This window comes from Centropristis striata, chromosome 17 (genome assembly GCF_030273125.1).
Source record: "Centropristis striata isolate RG_2023a ecotype Rhode Island chromosome 17, C.striata_1.0, whole genome shotgun sequence".
Lineage (NCBI taxonomy): Eukaryota > Metazoa > Chordata > Actinopteri > Perciformes > Serranidae > Centropristis > Centropristis striata.
Window position 1 is genome coordinate 34,440,645 of NC_081533.1, and position 24,001 is coordinate 34,464,645.

The 24,001-nt window shown below is 48.1% G+C and overlaps 2 protein-coding genes across 2 annotated transcripts; one reads left to right on the top strand and one right to left on the bottom strand.

Annotated features, from left to right (window-relative positions):
- LOC131989302 (uncharacterized) lies at window positions 1–10,602 on the top strand. The gene is made up of 6 exons (XM_059354494.1): window positions 1–107; window positions 7,089–7,340; window positions 7,579–7,692; window positions 8,257–8,316; window positions 10,074–10,128; window positions 10,404–10,602. Exons 1-6 carry the CDS (start codon window positions 47–49, stop codon window positions 10,600–10,602), a joined length of 741 nt encoding a protein of 246 aa, XP_059210477.1. The 5' UTR covers window positions 1–46.
- A 3,727-nt stretch (window positions 10,603–14,329) lies between these two features.
- Window positions 14,330–18,851, bottom strand: LOC131989303 (uncharacterized). The gene is made up of 2 exons (XM_059354495.1): window positions 18,825–18,851; window positions 14,330–17,692 (listed from the first exon to the last, which is right to left on the bottom strand). The coding sequence occupies exon 2, from the start codon at window positions 17,579–17,581 to the stop codon at window positions 14,330–14,332; it is 3,252 nt and encodes a 1,083-aa protein (XP_059210478.1). The 5' UTR covers window positions 17,582–17,692; window positions 18,825–18,851.
- Window positions 18,852–24,001: the final 5,150 nt, after the last annotated feature.

Below are 24,001 nucleotides of genomic sequence, written 5' to 3' on the forward strand. Positions count from 1 at the left end.
TAGCCGGACTTCATCATAACGACAGGAAGCTGTGGCCTGTGGTGTGATGCTGCTGCTCTTCAGTCAGTCAGTCAGCATGGACTTCACAACACTGTGCACTGTTGTTGGTGAGTACTTCTATCTTTCGTCTTTTAGACCTTAGAGAGTTGTGATTGATCCTTTTCACTATTTTCTGTCATATCGTGGCTAACACGTGATGCAGCTGTGGTGCTGCAGAACCAACCAGCTGTTTCAGGGCATTTTTTCACATTCTCCCCTCTGTGTATTTCACTGGAATACACAAAATATATATAAGTGTTGTAATTACGCACCGGGGCGTCAACTATGTTGGGGTATCTGTTTAAAGATACCAATTGCCTTCATCAAGGATCACCAAAAATGTTGGGGATTAAGGATGGCTCTTTTATGAATAAATGATGACCTTGCACAGGGCGTCAAATATATTAATAAAAGGGCGTTATCATAAATGCTATCCCTTCCATAAGGATACCAAATATGCAGAATGAACCTGAGCAACACTTGTGTGGATCTCACGGTTCAAAAGTGTGGTTGGATGGCTATAAGAATTATTAATAATTATCATAAACAATTATTAATTATAAGAAATGATTTGACTTGATTTACTCTAAGTCAGCTCGTAAAAAGGGGCACCATCTGTAAGAACAGAAAAATATAGCCAATTCACCTAAATCAGTCTCATAAAGTTATTAAACTATCAATTTGGAACACTGATTATTAATTATGAATATAATTATAATCAAATTACCATATTAATATTTAATAGTGGTTGAAGGAATCGTGAATTCTTGTCAAAGAAGAGGATGGCATATCATTCATAATGTACAACATTAAATAGAAAGCATTCGTAATCAAAAGGTATTTATTCTAAACAAGTAAAGCAAATAAAAGTACACATCTATAAAATAAGAACTACATTACAAAAGAGAAGGAAACGTGTGTGTGCGTGTGTGTGTGTGTGTGTGTGTGAGGGGGGTTGCCACTCCTCAAACAATGAGTCGTAAAACTCCAGCTATGAGCGTTAATTTAATCAGTGTGTGAGCAGGTCAAAGGTTAGTATAGTTAGTTGCATATAGACTGACTGTCTGTATAAAGCAAGATTAACATACAACTTTGATCGTAACACGAATGTCACATAAATATACTTGAAACACACATATAAACCAAATCATTAATCACAGGTCAAATCCTTGTTGCTAAAGTCCTTGCTGATTTCTTATCTAAGCCCAGTTACATTACTCACGAGTCCGGAGAAAAAGGGTCAAGGTCAAGGTCACGCTTATTTCTAGAGCACCTTTATACAACCAAGGTTGACCAAAGTGCTTTACATAACTGAAAAACAACAACAACAAAATCCAATCCAATATAAGATACATAATGAATAACAATAAACTCACAAATAAAAATAAAAGACAATTTGATCTAATAATATATTACAAGAGATGTGCAATACAACATACAGAAACAACTTTCTTCTCACACAGGTTCGAAAGCCTGGGAGAAAAAATGAGTCTTAAGAGATGATTTAAAATTGTCCAAAGGGGGGAGAATCCTTTTCAGCAGAAGAGTGGAAGAAGGAAGTTGAGTTCAATAATTTGCCGTCTTGCAAATTAAGTTGCTGGTTGTCCTTGTTGTTGAATTGGAGCTTTCTCTGACAATTGCAATGAACTTTGTGTTCATTTAATGCAACTTTGGTGTGCAGAGAAGGTCAGAGTTGCAGTTGTTCAGGATCCCTTGTGGAAAAGGAGATTCTGGTTGTAGGAGGCCTCACCTCAGCTGCAGAGGATCTCAGCAGGGAGTGAGGGAGGAGAGGGCTGGTGGCTCCAGGATCTGGATCCCCTCCTGGAGATGCTTCCAAGCAGGAACGGTGGAGAGAGAGCAGCGATGGAGAGAGAGGAGGACTGTCTCCTTTATAGCAGGCCAGTGGACCTCCTGTGGGGTCAAGGGTGCCTTGACCAATGGCACGACACCTGGAAGGTGTCGTAAATGCAGTGCATTCTGGGAACTGAAGTTCTTGAGAGGGGACAAAATGGAGGTTCTGCCATTTTGCTGAGTTGACTCAAGCAAATGTTCCATTTAGTCACAAACACAACACTAATGTTAAAGTCCACAAATGAACCCAAAATTCACCTGTGGTAGAATCCCAACATAAATCTATAAATCATGCATCTCTATGGAATCAGCACAATCATGGCTAGCAATGGGAACAACTCAAACATGTCCTTGTGCAGTATAACACAGTTAGAATGACAGAAATCAGAAAAAAATAAAACATTCTCCCATATTAATAACAATTGTATTGTTTTTAACAGGATCTAGTTATTCCAACCACTTTTTGGACACATTTTAAATGAGACACACAGAATAAAGTGATTGTGACAGAAATATTACTATTTTAAGCTTAGTTTTAGTCACTTTTTCTGACGGAAACCGACTATCCGTCCAAGGACTGTAGGAAAGTTCCACTTTATACTTTCTTTACTTGATTTGTGACCTCATAACGATTTTATGATCTCAATCGTTGGTTTCAAGTGTTTTTTATTACAAAATGATGTTAATTTAGTAAATTATGGTCCCATTTTGAGTCAAACACAATAAAGCAGGAGGGTTTAGGGTCCAACGACCATATGACTGGCAGGTCATGACCGCAGTGTAATGTGTTTTTTCATCTTCAATATTTACTGAGTTAATATTTTCACATCCACACAACATTGAGACGAGAGGACGCTGGCGCGCTTGGCTGCCGCTTCTCGCTCTAAAAACTCTAAAAACTTTTTACGTTCTTTACATTCTCGGCTAAATCTACCTGGATTTTTCTCAAAGCAACAACGACGGTGGTGCTAGGCTACTGTTTCAGAGCCCCTCTCAGTGTTCTGTGCAGTGTGTTAGCCTGGACACTCACCGCACGGTGTCGAAGGATCCATCGCCGCAACCTGGTCGAAGGTAAACCCGGACGGATCTCCACCTGTACCGGTGCGGCTGCTTCGGCCCGCTGCCTTCTTCCCAAACCAACCCTGCTCCCATTCAGTGGACGGCTTCCATCGCCGCTAAGTTGAGGGTAGAGATCCGGGCAGGTTTCCACCTGTCTCGGTGCGGTCTAGCCCCTTGCTGGCTGGGACCGCTACCCTTCGACTTGAGCCGGCTAACTAGCCAGTGGTGGCGGCTCCCTGAGCTAGCTGCACGGCTACGTTGGCTTTCTCCGGCCTCCAACCCTGATGGGCCCAAGCGGGCTGGTCTCTCCATCCACCACGCTGTGGTTGTTGATCCTGTTCCACCTTCTGCCTCTTCACCGGTCACCATCCATCTCCAGCGTTTGCCTCTTCACAGCCTCGGACATGGCACTTCGCTACTCATCCTTGCAGCTCCGTCAGCTCATTCCCCAAATTCCTCCTTCAACCGAACTCATCACCACTTTAAAAAACTCTCGACTTCTCCTCCGTCCCCGCTACATTCATCGAGGGTCCCGCCGCAAGTTTATTTACAGTTCCACCGCAGAAAACTTCATCCCAGCGCTCTGGTCTGACCGCAGCTCACCCACCGGCTCCCGCACCTGCTCTCCGCGTCATCACAACAGCTCACGTCATCAGAATGCGTCCAGAGTGAACACCTTCAGCCTCCGTCAAATTCCTACTTCCGTCCCATCAATTTCAAAACAAAAGCACCTAAAAATCGCCCTCTTCAACACAAGATCACTCAACAATAAAAGTCTTATCCTCAATGAATTCATCATCGACCAACAAATTGACCTTCTGTGCCTCAATGAAACATGGCAAAAACCCCTGGATTATTTCTCACTAAATCAAACCACCCCCACTGGATATTCCTACCTGGACAACCCACGTCCTGAGGGCAGAGGAGGGGGCATTGCTGCCATCTACAAACAAGACCTCCAACCTCGCCCTCTCTCCATCCCTGCTGCTCCATCATTTGAACACCTGGCTTTTAAACTACCCGGCCCTAAACCTCTCATCATTGCAATCATCTACCGTCCACCCAAACCCAACCCATCATTTCTATCAGAACTCTCTGAATTCATCACCGCACTCTCCTCAATCTCACCATCTGTTTTACTCCTCGGCGACTTCAACCTCCACATTGACTCCCCGGACTGCAAAAATGCCATGGACTTTCTGGACCTAATCAACTGCCTCAGCTTCACACAACACATCAACTTTCCCACCCACAACCGTGGCCACATCTTAGACCTGGTTTGCTCCACCGGCCTCCACATCCACAATATCTCCAGCACCGACCTCTCCATATCTGACCACCTGGCCATCACACTCGTCGCTGACACTCCCGCCCTCCAACCCAAACAGGACCGCAAAATCACTTTTCGCAACCTTAAATCCATCTGCCCAGTCTCTCTCTCCACTTGCATAGCAAACACTCTTTCCAGTCTCACCTTCCCTGCAAATCCAACCCCCATGGACCTCGTCAACATCTACAACAACACACTGTCTTCATGCCTAAACAATCTGGCCCCCCTGAAAACCAAAACTGTCACCTTTACTCACTCGGCTCCCTGGTTCACCCCGGAACTTCACAAACTCAAAAAACAACTGCGACAATTAGAACGACTTCACAGGAAAACCGGTCTCACAGTACATGCCCTCACATACAAAGAGCACACAAACCTCTACAAATCAGCACTAAACAAAGCCCGTTCTGTCTACTACTCTGGCATCATTCACTCTGGATCCTCCAACCCACGCACTCTGTTTTCCACCATAAATAAACTCCTCAAGCCCCACGACAACACTTCATCCTCATTCACCCCGGAGAAATGCAACAACCTCATTTCATTTTTCAACTCCAAAATAGAGAACATCCACAACCAGCTTGCAACCTCCTCTGCCTCCACCCCGGCCCCTGAACCCACACCTCCTTCATCCTCAGACCACCGGCTCTCTACTTTCTCACCAATAACCACAGCAGACCTCTCTAAAATACTCTCCACCATGAAATCATCCACCTCCCCCCTGGACCCCATGCCCTCTGAACTCGTCAAAGCCTGTTTCACCTCTGTCGCCCCACTTATCACTGACATCATCAACTCCTCTCTTACCTCTGGCACTGTCCCCCCACCTCTCAAGCTTGCTGCTATCACGCCTCTCCTTAAAAAACCTGGTCTTGACTCCGACGACCCCAGCAATTTCAGACCCATCTCCAACCTCACATTCATCTCAAAACTACTGGAAAGAGCCATCGCAATTCAACTCAAGACCTACCTCCTCTCCAATAACCTATATGAAACATTCCAATCTGGCTTTCGAACCCACCACAGCACTGAAACAGCTCTAATCAAAGTCACAAACGACCTCCTACTCTCATCTGATTCCGGCTCTCTCACCATTCTTCTCCTCCTGGACCTCAGTGCTGCCTTCGATACCGTCAACCACTCCATCCTCCTCAGCCGCCTGACATCCATAGGCATCACCGACTCCGCCCTCTCCTGGTTCAACTCATACCTGTCTGAAAGATTTCACTACATCGCAATAAACAATCACACATCCCACACCACCCCTGTCTCACACGGAGTCCCCCAAGGCTCAGTGCTTGGCCCCATCCTCTTCATCCTCTACATGCTCCCACTTGGTCACATCATCCGCCGCCATGGACTTCACTTTCACTGCTATGCCGACGACACTCAACTCTACATCACCACCAAAACCATCACTCCAACTGTTCTCTCCACCCTCACCAACTGCCTCACCGACATAAAAACCTGGATGGACCACAACTTCCTCAAACTCAACAGCAGTAAAACTGAAATTATAATCTTCGGCCCAAAATCCACCCTCCCCACCTCCGAGAACTTCACACTCTGTATCGATGGTCACTCTGTCACTCCCTCCCCCCTGGTCAGAAACCTTGGCATCTACATGGACCCCGCACTCTCCTTCAAGTCACACATAAACAACGTCACCAAAATATCCTTCTTCCACCTCCGTAACATAGCACGCCTTCGATCCACTCTCTCCTTCTCAGCCGCTGAAACACTAATTCATGCCTTCATCACATCCAGACTCGACTACTGCAATAGCATCCTGTATGGCCTCCCCTCCACTGTCCTTCAAAAACTGCAATATGTACAAAACTCCGCTGCCCGACTGCTCACCCACACCCCCTCCAGAGAACACATCACGCCCATCCTCCGTCAACTTCACTGGCTTCCCGTCAAACAACGCATACACTTCAAGATCCTCCTCACCACCTACAAAGCCCTAAACAACCTTGCCCCTTCATACCTGACAGATCTCCTCCATCGCCCCATTCACCCCCACCGAACACGCTCCACTGACGCCAACACCCTCACCATCATCACCAGGACCAAATACCGCACCATAGGGGACAGAGCTTTTTCCACTGCCGCCCCTACCCTCTGGAACTCCATCCCCCTGGCCATCCGAAACTCCGACTCACTGCCGTCTTTCAAAAGTCAACTCAAAACCCACCTCTTCAACATCACTTACAACTCCTGATAAATCATTTTCCACCCTCTGTCTCTTTCCTATCCACTGTACTGTTGTTTTTGAATATTTATGTATTGTATGTATTGTACATTTGTTCACTCTGTGTTTTTGTAAAGCGTCTTTGTGTATTTTGAAAAGCGCTATATAAAACCGATGCATTATTATTATTATTATTATTAATATATCAGGACAGAAGTAGGATTATTTTCTGATAGACTTATAAACAATCAAACTTCTATTTGCAGCCAGTGCAGTCGCCCCCTGCTGGACATTACAAAGAATACAGTTTCAAAGCGATTCTGCATTGGTTGCACTTTTTAAACCTGGTGGTTGCCGCCTGGATACACCACCCTACCTCAACTTCTTGTGTTTGTTTAATAGTCTCAGTGTGCATTACAACATTAATTTAAGGACGTTAAATGATGCATTTTACCGACAAAAAACATGTCTTGTAACCTTATGTAAAAGTAGATTGGATATACAATTTCAATGTACATGCAGAAGAGAAAAATTGTGTAAAAGGTCAAGAAGAGGAAGTTTTCCGCTCTGTAAATGATCCTGTGTTGACTGTCTCCTTGTCTTTCTGTCCCTCAGGTGGTCCAGTGATCCTGGAGAGTCCTGCTGTCCCTGTGATGGAGGGAGACGCTGTGACTCTGAGCTGCAGAACCAAGTCGACCTTCTCCTCCAACAACATCTCAGCAGATTTCTATAAAGACGGCCTCTTCATCAGCAGCAGCTCTACAGGAGAGATGACCATCCACAGTGTTTCTACATCTGATGAAGGACTCTACAAGTGTAACGTCTCTGGAGGTGGAGAATCTCCAGACGGCTGGTTGGCTGTCAGAGGTGAGAGGAGCCGTAACTTTTTTAACAACAGATAGTAAGCCTGTGTTGTCTTTCCAAGATGGACACAAATATTTACTTTTAGTTATATTTCATACACATCCACCATGAAACAAAGAACGACTCCAAAACCTATGAAAATATGCTGCTGTGAGTCAGATATGAGGGTTGATCTATAGCTGTGTGAACCAGCCATACAGACAGAACTTGAGGTCGGTCTGTGGCTATTTGTGTTTTGCAGCAGGACATCCTGAGCCGCCGAACTCCCCCCTCACACACATTCTACTTCCTGTGGTGGGCGTCGACCTCTGGCTGGTCTGTGTGATGCTGCTCTGCCTCTGGAGGAGCCACAAAGGTCAGCCTGTTTTCATGTCATGACAGTAACATACTTGTCACAGGTTAACTGCAGCAAGACAATTCAACTAAATTGTGATTCAGTCATCAATTTAAAGAAGACATGAAAGTTGCAGGCTGTGGTCTTTAGCTTTCAGAATCTATAGACATGTAGAATGAAGTGATTCTGATAGAAATATCACAATTTTAAGCTTCATTTTTGTCACTTTTTCTAAAGGAAACCTTTTGTCCATTCAAAGACCGTTGGAAAGTTCAAACTCCAACGATAATGCCTGTTTTACAGTTTCTCTCTCCATTAAGTTTTTGGCAATCTTTCAAAGAAAACATACATTTCAATCCCAGCAGGATGGTGGTGTGCAGAGGGTTAAATCTCAAGTTTGGGTCATGGTGTTCATGTGGCTCTGAATTTTTAAAAGTGAATTTGTTATGTGTTGAAGTTATGGGGACTCAAACATTTTGGAGTAAAACATTAAAAATATATATATTTTTTTTAAAAATCCAAAATTCACCTTAAAAATCTCAATGTACATTTTTAAACCAAACTGTATCACATTTTGTGCTGCAGATGAAATTGATCCTTCGGTTGTCTTGTACACTGATGTCACCAGCTCATGGAAACAAAAAGGTAAACACACACACACACACACACACACACACACACACACACACACACAGACACATGGTAAGATACACAAACGCAAAATATGAAGTACACAAACACAGAAAATGGAGCATTTCTATCTATTTAGCTTTACAGACAACATTAGACGTATAACAATACACTGAATATGAATGTTGAACCCCCACTACCGGGACTGCATACTCATTTAAATCAACTCTCAAGTCTGTAGACAGTTAAATTACATATAAAGCATATAAAACACGCCTCTTTACATTACATTACATTACATGTCATTTAGCAGACGCTTTTGTCCAAAGCGACTTACAATAAGTGCATTCAACCTGATGGTACTAGACATAGACCACAGGAATCAAGTAAGTACATAACTTTAAGAGCTAACTGTCATTGCTACAGGAGTGCCATATGTTAAAGAAGAAAAGAAGAGAAAAGAATAAGAGTTTTTTTTTAATTTATTTTTATTTTTTTATATATATCTGTTAGGTGACCATGACTTAACTGAGGTATTGTTGGAAGAGATAGGTCTTCAGCCTGCGGTGGAAGATGTCCAGGCTGTCTGAGGTCCTGATGTCTGTTGGGAGCTTGTTCCACCATTTGGGAGCCAAGACAGAGAAAAGTCTGGAAGTGGTTCTGAGGCGAGTTGACCCACGCAGGGTGGGAGTTGCCAGCTGTTTGGCTGATGCAGAGCGTAGAGGACGGGCAGGGGTGTAGAGTTTGACAAGGTCCTGGATGTAAGTAGGACCTGAACCGTTAGCAGCAGAGTACGCCAGAGCTAGAGTCTTGAAGCGTATCAGCCACCGGTAGCCAGTGGAGGGAGCGGAGGAGGGGTGTTGTGTGTGAAAATTTGGGAAGATTGAAGACCAATCGAGCAGCTGCATTCTGGATGAGTTGTAGAGGTCGGATGGCTTTGGCAGGCAGACCTGCCATGAGGGAGTTTCAGTACTCCAGGCGTGAGATGACCAGTGCCTGGACCAGGACCTGAGCTGCCTTCTGGGTGAGAAACGGGCGGATTCTCCTGATGTTATGCAGCAAGAATCTGCAGGATCTGGTAGTGGCGGTGATGTTTGTTGAGAGGGACAGTTGGTTGTCAAGAGTTACGCCAAGGTTTTTGGCGGTTTCTGTGAAGGCAACCACTGTGTTCTGGACAGTGATGTGGAGGTCAGAGGTCAGAGCCCTTCCCTGGGAGGTAGAGTAGCTCAGTCTTTCCCAGGTTGAGTTTGAGGTGGTGCGAGGACATCCACTGGGAGATGTCGGCCAGACATGCAGAGATACGTGCTGCTGCACGTGTTTCAGACTGGGGAAATGAGAAGATTAGCTGGGTGTCGTCTGCATAGCTATGATAGGAGAAGCCATGTGAGTGGATGAGGGAGCCAAGGGAGTTGGTGTATATCGAGAAGAGGAGCGGACCAAGGACCAAGCCTTGAGGGACCCCGGTGGTGAGTAGACAGGGTTCTGAAACAGAACCCCTCCAAGTTACACGGAAGGTGCGGCCCTTGAGATAGGATTTGAGCAGAGAGAGGGCAGAGCCAGATACTCCAAGGTGGTGAAGGGTGGAGATGAGGATCTGGTGATCCACAGTGTCTTTAAATTGGCTGTTCAATAACTACAGGCGGATTTGGTTTTAGTGTTTGTAAGAGCGTCATGTTTTGATGTTTTTCTGTTCACTTCTCCAGTATGCACCATGTGCGGTTTTGATTTTCTTCTTTGTTCTGTTAAAGTACTTTGTAACTGTTATGTTTAAGGAGGCGCTGACAACGACTGTGTGCTAACTCCGTGCTCTATTATTAGCAACTTCAGGTGACACTCAGAACACACGTCACACGTTACGCTTGCGGCTGACGTCATGCCGTCATGACTCTATCCTGGCGTACAGTCGTACACTACATTTACCCCCCCCCCCCCTTTTAAATAACTCGAACCAGTACAGCAGAACATTCTCTTAACAAATCAACCTGGCTGACAAAACCGGGAAGACTACCGGTTTGCCCGCATAGCCCTTTGGATTATTCTACCACATGACAGACTATGCACTAGCTAAACTTCAAAAGTCTGTAACGTAGTCTTTGAGGTAGGATGGCCTCTGGTGGGCCCGAGCCGGCCGTAGCCCGAGCTGCAGTGGTTCAGCCGGTGCATCCGGCTCAGGTGGGTGTGCAGCCGGGGCCTCCAGCTGTGCCTCAGGCTGTGCCTCCGGAATGTCCCAGTCAGCGTCTGCATGACGCTGCTCGATTGCAGCGGCCTGCTCAGAGTCAGATGGCGCCGCCACCTTCCTAAGGCGGTTAGCGTGCCAACGCGACCCATCGGCTAGGCGGAAGGTAGCCGGCCCCAGCTATGCTGTGGTGCAGACCAGAATGAGAGCAGTTTGTGGGACCGACTGGGAGTACTCTGCAGTGCCGATGGAAATGGGAGGCTTTCTGCCAGATGTGCTCTGAGCCCGTTCTTGAGCGTTTGGTTGAACCTTTCCACGCCGCCATTAGCCTGCGGGTGGTAGAAGGCTGTTCTAATGTGCTTGACTCCTCTCTCCTCCGCGAAGGAAGTGAAGTCGGCTGAGGTGAACTGGGGCCCGTTATCAGTGGTGATGGTATCAGGAAAGCCCCAGCGTGTAAACAGGGAGGAGAGGAAGTCAGTGACCACCTTGGTGGTGACAGAACCAGCAAGGAGGACCTCAGGCCATTTGGAGTGGAGTTTGTAGGCGACCAGCAGAAAGCGTTGGTGCTGGGGGACGCCGATGTCGCAGATGTCCAGTTGAATGTGGGTCCACGGCGTTTGTGGCCACGGCAGAGGCTGTAAAGGCGGAGGTGGGGGCAGACCTGTCTTACCGCTGGTTAGGCAGGCTGTACAGTCTTTCACCATCACCTCCACGTCTCTGTCGATGCCCGGCCACCAGACGGAGCCCCTGCAGCGCTGCTTAAACTTCACAACGCCCAGGTGACCTTCATGCATCATGGTTAGGACGCGTGCCATGCACGTAAGGTGCTGGGAACCACTATACACAATCCCCGTGCAACGCAGACATCATTCCAGCAAGAGAGCTCACCCTTGACGCGGTTGAAGGGTGCCAGTTCTTCCGAGACTCTGGCGGGCCAGCCCTCTTGGATAAACATGTGGAGCTGGACGAACACAGGGTCCTGTTCGGAAGCAGCCTGGAGCTCCTGCAGAGAAATGGCTGCCTGGAGGGGCGTGTGCAGCATGAGAATCAGTTCTGGCTCCGAGGGGTCCTGGACGGTGTCAGGCACTGCACCGGGCGTGGCTCTGGAAAGGAGATCTGCAACGACGTTCTCTCTGCCAGGCGTAAACTGTGTGGTGAAGTCGTACGCCTGCAGCCTCTCAGACCACCGATAAAGGCGCAGTGGCCTGTGGCCAGATCCAGTTGTGCCCAGCAGGGTGGTGAGGGCCTGGTGGTCCGTCCGCAGGGTGAAGTGCCGCCCGTACAGGTACATGTGCCAACGTTCACAGGCCCAGACGCAGGTCAGCGCTTCCCTTTCCCCCACCGAGTGCTTGCACTCAGCCGGAGTGAGAGATCTCGAAGCAAACCACCGGCCGATTGGGACAAGACGGCGCCGACGGCTGTGTCGGATGTGTCACAGGTCACGAACGTAGGACTCCGCATGTCAAAGTGGGCCAGCACCGGTGGAGAGGTGAGCTGGGACTTGAGGCGGTGGACAGCGGCACGGCATGCGGGGGTCCAAGCCCAGGGTACGTCCTGCTTGAGAAGGGCGCCCAGCGGTGCAGTGGTCTCAGAGTAGTGGGGAAGAAAGCGAAGGTAATAGGCTGTCATCCCCAGGAATGAGGATAGCTGGGCGGGGCAGGAGGGCTCAGGCAGGCGCAGGACAGCATCGACATTTGAGTGGAGCGGGCTCAGGCCGTGGCTCGTCAGGCGAAACCCCACGAATTCGATGGCAGATCCTGCAAAGATGCACTTCTCCCCGTTCAATGTGAGATTGTGGCTGCTGAGGGCGTCGAGCCTGAAAGGTGAATGCTGGGAGAGCCCTGGAGTTTACCTCAAGGTCGGAGGATGGTTGAGCAGACGGGGCCACTGTCTGTGCCAAGGCCGCGGTGAGTGGGGGCGTCGGGCTTGGCGCCGCTAGCCGCAATGCTAACTGAGCAGCCGACTCAAGCTGGAAGGCTATTTCCACCGCCTTTGACAGCGACAGGTCGTCCGGCGCCGTAAACAGTTTCTCACGTAGCTTAGGGTCAACTGTGTGCTCTGCTAGCTGATCCCGAATCATCTCCTCTTCTAAGAAGCCGAACTGACAGAGGCTGGCCAAACACCGGAGGTCGGTGACGTACTGATAAACCGACTCACCCGGCCGCTGTCGGCGTTGGCGGAAGATAATCCGCCGGACCACGACGCTCTGTGGCGCGGCGAAATGTCGCTCGAGCACGGTGACACAGTCCGTGTATTCCGGCGAGGGTCCGAGAGTCCGGAAGATGCACTGTCCCTAGTTGCCCAGGCTGTGGATTAGCATTGCTCTTAGCCTAGCTTCGGGAGCGTCGGCGAGACCCATGGCTGCCACAAATGTCTCGAACAACTCATACCAGTGAGAACACGGGACCGGTGGCTCACCGGGCAGAGCGAGGAACAGAGGCAAAGGTGAAAGTGGAAGCTCCATCCTTGTCGCCAATGTTATGTTTAAGGAGGCGCTGACAACGACTGTGTGCTAACTCCGTGCTTTATTATTAGCAACTTCAGGTGACACTCAGAACACACGTCACACGTTACGCTTGCAGCTGACGTCATGCCGTCATGACTCTAACCTGGCGTACAGCCGTACACTACAGTAACCTCTGTTAGAAAAGTTATCGTTAGGCCTCAAAGCCCAAATTTGGCTGGTAACCAGACTTTTCTAGTCTTCCATTCATGAACGTGGTTATGCAGTATTTATGCATAACCACAATGACAAATGACCACCATTAGGAGCTGATTCCGTGGTATAGGCCACGCCCATTTGTGCCTGGAATATTATCTTCACAAAATCACAAAAAAACCACGGAATACACTTTTTCAAACTCCTTCAAGGCTCAGCGTCCAATCTGCACAAAATTTGGCGCACAGAATCTGTGGGAACACATGACAAATACATTATCAAAAGATCTTTGGCCCTGAACCAAACTTGGTGCATATTTGTAGAAAAAATTGCCAAACCTGATTTTTCCAACTCATTTTATTGCAGACTTTTGTACTTGGCAACCAAGATCCCATTGACTTAAAATCAAAGCTCTCTACCTGTTTCTTGCGTCCTGCACGTAGGCCTGCAGGTCCGACTTGCACTGCCCCCAAGGGTCACCAGGTGCGACTTGTGTGGGAGTCTTGGCCCCCGTTAATACCTGATCGCATATATAGTTATTATTATTATTATTTTAATTACTATTATGATTAGCAAGCTTCAGCTGCTGCTAGGATCATGAATATTGCTGTAAGCTGAACTTTTTTTTTTCCAGGTTCATGAATGTACTTTCTTGTGGAATACAGACAGCAATTCAGCGACTGAAACACAAAAACACATACAATGAACTTTACTGAACATACTGTGTCTTTGTCTGGTAATTTGCTCCAATTTTTTTTTCCAGGTTTGCCACTGAAGAGCCACTCCTTGTTTTCCTCTGTTGCTGTATACAGACTGTGGCGTGGTTTGAGCCACCGTGAGTTTCTCCTCAGCAGATATGACACGGAGTACAATAACAGTTCAGATTACTTTTATTAATTACACACTACCACAGTAGTACAGAGCCGTTCACAGGCGTATTGCTGCCGTGCTCCGTCAGCTCAACACCCCTCTGGAGTGTGCGTGCTCCAGTCATCCTCCCTCCCAGGTCCAGCACGCTACTGTGTTTTAAAAGGGAGAGAGTGATTAGCTAATGCCATGCAGTTGTGTCAATCACTCTCACCTGGCGCTGCTCTCCTGAGCCCTCTCCACACCTCTCTCCTGCAGCTGATGCACCACGCCCCCTCCACATACCTCCACCGCCCGACTTAGGCCGGGGAGCCGTCCGGCCTAACCTACTCCCCCCCCCCCTCCCCATGGGAGCGGGAAAGGAAGTCGGCCACAGCCATCTGCGCCCCCGGCCTATGGATCACCTTGAACTTAAACGGTTGTAGTGCCAGATACCAACGGGTGATCCGGGCGTTGGCATCCTTCATGCGGTGGAGCCACTGGAGGGGAGCATGGTCCGAGCAGAGGGTGAATGGGCGCCCCAGCAGGTAGTACCGCAGAGCATCCACCGCCCACCGGATGGCCAGGCACTCCCTCTCCACCGTGCTGTACCTGGCCTCCCTTTCGGACAGCTTCCGGCTGATGTAGAGCACCGGGCGGTCGACGCCCTGCACCTGCTGAGACAGAACGGCCCCCAGCCCTCTGCCCGATGCATCAGTCTGCAGGACAAAAGGGAGAGAGAAGTTAGGTGTGTGGAGAAGAGGCTCCCCACAGAGGGTCTGTTTAACCCTCTCAAGCGACACCTGGCACCGCTCCGTCCACTGGACCGGATCTGAGGCACCCTTTCGGGTGAGGTCAGTCAAGGGGCTGGTCAGCTCCGCGAAATTGGGGATAAACCGCCGGTAATAGCCTGCCAGCCCCAAGAACCGCCGCACCTCTTTTTTGCTCTTGGGCCTTGGGCAGGCTGCAATAGCAGCTGTCTTATCTACCTGTGGACGCACCTGCCCGCCGCCCAAGTGGTACCCCAGATACCGTACCTCCCTCCGTCCAACTGCACACTTCTTCGGGTTGGCCGTGAGCCCCGCCTGCCTCAGTGAACCCAGCACCGCAGCCACCTGCCGCACATGCTCCGCCCAAGTGGTGCTATGGATGATTACATCATCCAGGTAGGCGGCAGCATATGCAACATGTGGCCGCAGCACGCGGTCCATGAGGCGTTGAAATGTGGCTGGGGCCCCGAACAACCCGAACGGAAGTGTAACAAATTGGTACAAACCGTACGGAGTGGAGAAGGCCGTTTTCTCCCTGGACTCTGGAGATAGGGGAATCTGCCAGTAGCCCTTGGTCAAATCCAGTGTCGTGAAAAAACGAGCAGTGCCCAGGCGATCCAGGAGCTCGTCGACCCGAGGCATTGGATAGGCGTCAAACCGTGAAACATCATTCACCCTGCGATAGTCCACACAGAACCGGATGGACCCATCCTTCTTGCTCACAAGAACGATGGGGCTACACCAGGCACTGTTGGACTCTTCTATTACCCCCATCTCCAGCATCGCTTTCAATTCTGCCTGAACCACTTTTCTTTTGTGTTCAGGTAACCGATAGGGCCGTGAACGCACCGTCACGCCCGGGTGAGTCTCAACGTTGTGTTGAATAAGACTTGTGCGTCCTGGCAGGGGGGAGAACACGTCAGCGTAACTCTGTTGCAACCTGGCAATATCTGTTCTCTGAGACGGTGAGAGATGGTTTTCACAAAGGAGCGAGGCAGGATTGGCCGATTTTGGAACCTCAGGCCCCAACTCATCTCTCTCTGCAATTGCCGTCACCAGGGAAACAGACTCAGCCTCTCTCCATGCTTTTAGGAGGTTGAGGTGATAAATCTGCGTAGCCCCTCCCCTGTCAGATCGCACAAGCTCATAATCGACATCACCCACTCGTCGTGTGACCACAAAGGGTCCTTGCCACTTGGCGAGTAATTTGGAGGTGGACGATGGGAGTAATACAAGCACTTTATCTCCCGGTGAAAATTGTCTTAGCTTAGATCCTCTGTTGTACAGCCGCTGCTGACGTTCCTGGGCCCGGAGCAAATTCTCCCGTGATAACCGCCCCAGTGTGTGGAGTTTTGCTCTCAGGTCCAGGACGTATTGCACTTCATTTTTACTGGGGCTTGGACCTTCCTCCCAGCTTTCTTTAACAAGGTCCAAAACCCCGCGTGGTTTCCTGCCAAACAGCAGTTCAAAGGGAGAAAATCCCGTGGAGGCCTGGGGTACCTCGCGCACTGCAAACAGCAGAGGATCTAGCCACTTATCCCAATTAGGACTATCATCGTGCACAAACTTACGGATCATGGACTTCAAAGTCTTATTCAGGCGCTCAACGAGGCCGTCAGTTTGCGGGTGGTAAACACTGGTTCGAATAGACTTGATGCCCAATAATCCGTACAGTTCTCTCAGTGTTCGTGACATAAACTGGGTGCCTTGGTCAGTCAGGATCTCTTTCGGGATCCCGACTCGGGAGATAACTTGAAACAGTGCCTGCGCCACACTCTTTGCAGAGATGGTGCGCAGCGGCACTGCCTCTGGATATCGCGTTGCGTAATCCACAAGAACTAACACAAAGCGATATCCCCGTGCGCTCCGGTGAAATGGCCCGATGAGATCCATCCCAATACGTTCAAACGGGATCTCAATCAGTGGTAATGAGCGCAAGGGCGCTCTCGGGACGGCCGGTTGGTTAACCAACTGGCATTCAGGGCAAGACGCGCACCAGCGGCGCACGTCTGCCCGAATGCCTGGCCAATAGAATCGGGCCATTACACGGTTCAGTGTCTTTTCATACCCCATATGCCCAGCCATCGGGTTAAAATGAGCCGCCTGGAAAACCATTTCCCGGCGGCTTTTTGGTACCAACAACTGGGTAAGTATGTCATTTGTCTGAGTGTCACGACTCACCCTGTATAATCTGTCCCTGCGCAGTGAGAAGTGGGGATACGTTAACGCTGCATCAGGGCGCACCATGTGACCATCAATTTTTATCACTTGGTCGAAGGCAAAGCGTAGAGTATCATCACGAGACTGCTCGAGTGGAAAATCTTCCATGGAGGCAAAAACGGGCACCTGCGGAGCCTCCGGTGGAGGCACCGCCGGCTCCCCCTCCCCGTCTGCAGTGTCGGACAACCTCGCGTCACCACTGAGCACAGCGCACATATCCCATGTCCCTGTCGGTCGTGAACGCACCCCCACACACTGTCCCACTAATCTGTCAAACCCCGGCCAATCAGTACCCAGAATCAGGGGGTGCGTCAGGCGGGAGCTAACCGCAGCCTTCACACTATGCTTTTTTCCCTTAAACCGAATTTCCACTGGTACTACAGGGTATCTGTGGATGTCCCCATGCACACACCTAATATCCACCCAGCCCGCCTCCCTCAATGCCCCGGGTCGAATCAGATTCTGGTGAACTATAGACTGCGTGCAGCCAGAGTCCACCATTGCCTGATGTGTACCACCCTGGATCCTTACCGGAACGCTGTACGTCCCTCCTAGACCGGGGGAGGGTGCTGGAGGTCCGACAACCCGGACCACTTGACCGACCTCCATGAGTGGACACTCTCGGCGGAAGTGTCCGGGTTGTCCACACCTCCAGCATTCCTGCCCTGCCGCCTGAGGAACCCTCTGTGGGTCGAGAGCAGCGCCCGTAGCGGCTGGAGCCTGGGAAGGACCGAAAAGAGAGGGAGGATTAGTGCGCGGGCGAGGAGAGGGTCTAGCGGCCGTGGAGGGCTGGGGACCCGGCACCGGTCTCCTGCGGGGCGCCGGTATGGGACGGACGGGAGAGGCTGGCCGACCCTCATGTGCCCGGCCCCAGGAGAGAACAGCCAAATGGTCCTCCGCCAGAGTTATGGCAGCCGCCAGATCCGCAGGGCGGTGGCAGCGCACCCAGTCCGAGGTGGCCGTTGGGAGCCCCTCCACAAACTGCTCCAAAACTACGGCTTCCAGCAGCCGCGCCTCGCCCGCAGAGCTCCCCGGCTGAAGCCACCTGGTCGCCGCATCCTTCAGCTGCTGTGCGTAGACGAATGGTCGATCAGCGGGACCCAGCTTGGTCCCCCGGAACCTGCGCCGCTGGTCTTCTGCGGAGAACCCCAAACGGTCCAGGACTGCCCGCTTGATGTCCCCGAACCGGCACCGGGAGGGTCCGGGTAGGGCGAGGGCCGCCGTCTGCGCCTCTCCCGACAGCAGGGGAAGCAGGCGCACAGCCCACTCCTCCTCCGGCCAGTTGCACGCCGTCGCCGTCGCCTCAAACATTTCCAGGTAAGTCTGGGGGTCATCGTGGGCCTCCATCCTCTGGAGCGTGACACCAGCGAGCGAGGGGGCTGACGACGCCCCCCCAACACGATTCACCATCACCTCCAGCAGCTCCGCTTGTTTCTCCGCCTGGAACTGGAGAGCGGCCAGTTGTTGCCTATTGAGCGCTGCCTGGTCCCGGCTCATAGCTGCCACCTCCGCCAACATCTGCGCCAGCGTGGTCACTGGCGATTGTGGCTCCGACATCTCTGCTGAGTCCCTGTTCAGGCGCCAATGTGGCGTGGTTTGAGCCACCGTGAGTTTCTCCTCAGCAGATATGACACGGAGTACAATAACAGTTCAGATTACTTTTATTAATTACACACTACCACAGTAGTACAGAGCCGTTCACAGGCGTATTGCTGCCGTGCTCCGTCAGCTCAACACCCCTCTGGAGTGTGCGTGCTCCAGTCATCCTCCCTCCCAGGTCCAGCACGCTACTGTGTTTTAAAAGGGAGAGAGTGATTAGCTAATGCCATGCAGTTGTGTCAATCACTCTCACCTGGCGCTGCTCTCCTGAGCCCTCTCCACACCTCTCTCCTGCAGCTGATGCACCACGCCCCCTCCACACAGACTGAACCCCGTCAGGTGTAAAAACACACCGCGCCATGTGTTGACTTATAAAGCCTGAAACTCTGCTGCTGATCAACAGGAGCCAGGACACTTTTTACATCTTTTTAATGGCTTTGACTAAAAGGACAATCTGATCACATGGAAACATACGTCAGTTATTGTTGTTTCACAAATGAAAAAGACAAACCGAGTTGATAAAAAGTAGTTTTTGTTGTAGCTGGAATGTTTGAATATTGATAAGATTAAAGTGAAAGAGTCTTTGCAGTAAACACACACTGATGGGTAGAGGTCACTCAGGGTCTCCTCTCGGCAATTCATTTGAAAATACTTGAAAAAAGCACATTTACAGTAATATATGAAAATTATTTTCCTTATTCTGATTTTATCTGCCTTGTCAGGTTATATTTGCCCAATTCTGTTTTGTAAAGCACTTTGTTAAGTTGTTACAGTAAGAAAGCACTAAATAAAGTTTCTTATAACCAAACAGTGACACTTTCACAACATTAATCACGTTACAGCAGCGACTTTCAAGCTTAGGTATGAAAATGTGTTCATCTTCTGACAACAGTTGAGACGCTGAATAGGAAACACTTATTTGGGTCAATGGTACTTCCTCTTGTTTGTGTACAACTTGCTAGAAACTACAGCAGGAATTACTGAGCCTTTCTCAGTTATTATGTAAGTTTTGAGAGATGGGCTGACAGATTGTTGGGTTTCTTGACAACAAATCCCATGATGACATGCTGTTAAAGACTGAGACTTTATCACATCTTCAGTGAGTTTTAGGGGCACTTCGTCAACTTGAACAGTGGTTTGGTTTGTTGTTGATGCACAACAAAGATTGCTTGGGTTGATTTTTTGGGATTTGGAGATATCATCTTAAAATGCAGATTTTCTGCTGTTGCAAAACCTTATGGACAATTTGTGCTATAATCACGTGTACTGTCACAACATTCCAAATCTTAATAAAGAGCTACATTTAGGTCAAGCTTGTATACTGCATGCCTTAGTATTATAGTGCCATCAGCTGGACAAATAGGAAAACTGTTGCACAGAGGATCCCAGTAGTCTGCAGATGAAAACAGACATCCGTGCATGAAACTAATCTCAATGAAGACTTTGTGTAACCTCAGTGTGAGCAGGTGTCGTCTTTGTGTCACTGAAGATACTGCAAACACTTTAAAAGAGTCTGAAGTGTTCTGTCTGTACGAGCTAAAATTACACAGAAAAACACAGAGTAACTTTTTCTTGATCCCTGTGACTTCTGTGAAACTATTTTGTTATCCTTAAAGTGATTTTGACATGAAAAATATGCATGAATAATAACATAAAGAAGACAGTGAATAGTACCAAACCTACTGGTTCCTAAAACAGGTGGACACTGCGGGTTCTAATGTTAGTCAAACAGTATAAAAAAAACAATACAGGGCAAGAGTGTGTCAGATATGGACATGATGAACAGGTTTTGGTGTCTGTATGGACACAGTGATATCAAACCTGGCAACCTAATATGTTGGCAGATTTGACGGGGTCAGTTTTTTGTGTTTTTTTTGTGTTGCTTTGTTTTTGTTTTTTTGGTTGGGTTCGAGACCATCACCAAAAGTTGACGTACGCTTATGGTCTGGCACACAAAAAAATGACCAGAGCAGCCGAACGGGCGAAACAGCGCTATGACCAAAGGGCTAATTCAACAGCATTATTGAATGGAGAGCGGGTATGGGTTCGTGATAGGAACAGACAGGGACGAGGGAAGTTAAATGGGGGTTGGGATCCAGACCCTCACCTTATTTTGGAGACAGTGGGAGACTCAGGCCTAGTGTATAGAGTATGACTAGAGAAGGAAGGAAGAGAGAAGGTTTTGCACAGGAACTCTCTTAAGCTGTGTACAGGCCTTACAATACATGCCTGTAGCCCCACCAGTTAGCACAGAGAGATCTGATGAGGAATCTGGGTTTTATTGTGTTTTTGGGCCTGTAACTAATGAACTTGCTCCAGCTCCTGCTCCTAACATCCCCATAGGTATTGAGGTGGAACCAGTACGGCATTCTGCCAGATCTAACCGGGGCATCCCACCAGCCCGTTTTGGACATTAACAGTTGCAGAGACTGCCAACCTTTGGCTGTGGGGGGATGTGACGGGGTCAGTTTTTAGTGTGTTTTTTGTGTTGCTTTGTTGTTGTTTTTTTTCCTCTGTATGGCTGCGTTCCAAGGCCCTTAATTTTCCCCTCGTCTATCCTCGCTTGAACCGGAAGTTCTTTTGCGGGCGCCATCTTTACAACCGTCCCAAAGCTCTTATTTGTGCTCGGAGGATAGAGGATAGAGGAGGCATATCGGAGGAGGCACAAGCAAGGATACACGAGAGCATCCTATGTGGAAGTCTTTTAGCGGTGGCCCCGCCCCCTGACTTATTGAATAGACGCAGCATCTGATCGGACTGATGCTATACATCAACATCGATGTAGTTTCATGCCGGAGTGAAGACAGATCACAGATCAAACTAAAGTGTGTCACCACAAGTTTATTTTATTTATGATTCACCATGTAGTTAAAATCTGTTTTATTGTGGCTCTGAACAACAAAAACACCACAAACAGCTGCTGAGGGAACCCCTTATTGTCAAAATACTCAAATTTTCCTTATGAGAACAAGGATCATTTTATCACAGACTTCAATACAATCAGACTTTCCAGTAAAAACACATTTATGCAATTCAATTAGAGCGTAGAGACAATCTGAAGTCAAACATCTGCACTTGTCTTCATGCCAGATTTTTGAGATTTTTGAAAAAAGAAGCAGTGTGACTTTGTTGCCAGTCTTTTAAAAGACAGAAACATTTTGAGAACACTCATGTGGAGCAGGATGTTGATTGTTCACACTCCAGTGCACCTGGACTCTCAGGGCGGGATGCACCAGTCTGATATTGTTTCATATTGAGTTACTTCATTACTTGAGCAAACACTTGCAACATGAAATTAGAGTCCTGGTCCGTTTGCACATCCCTTGATTAGCCAATCAATGAACAGAACTTATAATAATATTTTTTTCTTATAGGCATACACGTATTGCCCAGGTGTCTTTGAATGTTTCACATGAAGTTGCTTTGATGGTCCCATCAGCTGTATTGTTATACAGGTTTGGTCGTCGTGTCTGATTTGACACGACGACCAAACCTGTATAACAATACAGTTTATTTATTTTTTCAATTTATTTTTCACCTCTTTAAACCCTCAAACCCTCCTACAACAGTGCAATTTTTGTCTTTTTTAAGTGGTGTTTTTAGGGCTGGATGGCAGGTCAGTAAATGGCACATAAAAATGCTGTACATCATTCAAAAGTATGGGAGCTGCCGTATAGGTTAAAAACCCCGCCCCTCCATGTTAGTGGCACTGTGACATCATGATTTACAGCTGTAACTGACTCCTGATTGGTTAGAGGTGAGTTTTAGGCGTGAACTCCAAACCACAGCTCCACTCTGTGTCACTACTGCACAGACTCTTAAACTGAAGAAAATCTGTAAAACAATGGAGGACAACAACACTTCTTGAAACACAGACTTGTGCATGATTTTAATGAAAACGTTTGTGATATACAGTCAGAATGACAGAATACAGATGTCATATTTATTCTATATTGTAACATTTGTGCGTATTTAATTCTCAATTTCAGGAATTTAGGGAATAACCTGATTCATTTTCATGCATCATCAAGCCTCATCAACCAATTATCTCAGAAACAAATCCTGTAAATGTGAGAATGTTCATAAATCTGGCCACAACACCCTTCCTCTGGAAACTTGAGCTGCAAAGACAGAGAACAGATCCAAGACAATCAAAGAAGAGAGCCAAAAGAGATGAATAGCATCATGCCACACAGTGTAGCTGCAGGGCCACAGACAGGCAGTCAGTCAGACAGACAGACAGGCAGGCAGTCAGTCAGACAGACAGTCAGTCAGACAGACAAGAAGGCAGTCAGACAGGAAGGCAGTCAGACAGACAGGCAGGCAGGCAGTCAGTCAGACAGACAGGCAGGCAGTCAGTCAGACAGACAGGCAGTCAGTCAGACAGACAGGCAGGCAAGGAACTAATTCTTCACCAGAAAGATTTCTGAGAAGGAGGCTCATTTTCTCATAGACTTCAATACAATCAGACTTTCCAGTGAAAAAACATTTATACAATCCCAGTGCATTGAGTATTTTTTAATTGTAGAGACAATTTGAAGTCAGAACATTTTCACATGTTTTCATGCCACATTGAATATGTTTGAAAGGCAGCAGTGTGACTTTGTTGCCAGTCATTTGAAAGACAAACAGTTTAGAACAGAAACCATGTTCCTTGTTTAACCAAATGCAACACTACATTTGTACTGCACTCCAAACACTGGAATGAAGCTGTCCCGTAGATCAGGATGTTTATTGAGTGTTATTTTCATGATTCTCATGTATCTGTTCTTTGGAACTGCTACCGGAGCTCCTTTAATACTGAACAAACATGGCCGGAGTTCACCTGAATATTGATACTGAACAGTTGCCACGTGGAGACATGTCATTCTTTTTTTATAGTCTGTGGTTCATTCCCTTGTCCAATTATGTCTCAGAAGTTGTTGCAGCAAGTGAAGGGTTGATGCCATTTGTTACACAGATTAGGTCCTAAATTTACCATTTTTGACTGCATGAGAAATAACATAAATGATCAAAATAGCACATGAAGACACACAGACATGGAGGAACATCAAAGGAGGAATTGCGTGTTTGGGGATTGTATGGCAGCTCTTGTGTTGTGTTGCTGCTTATTGTGAATCTAGTGTGTCAGCCATCCATCCTCTGAATGCTCCAGGTCTCTAGTTTGTGGTTGTAAAGTTTCATGAGGCTGTGATTATCCTAGAGGTCACAGCAGCTCATTTTGTACACTGAGCTCAAGTTTCACTCACTAACAACATCACACATGAAGAAAATTGGGTCTCAGCTTTCCAGTCAGACCTGATCTATGCAGCTCACAGACTGTTTAGGGACCCCATATGCACAAATATTTGAATATAATTGGTGAAAAGTATACATTTATTTATTTTTTTGTAGCATATTGTGTCTGCAAAGAGGAGACCCGTGGCAACC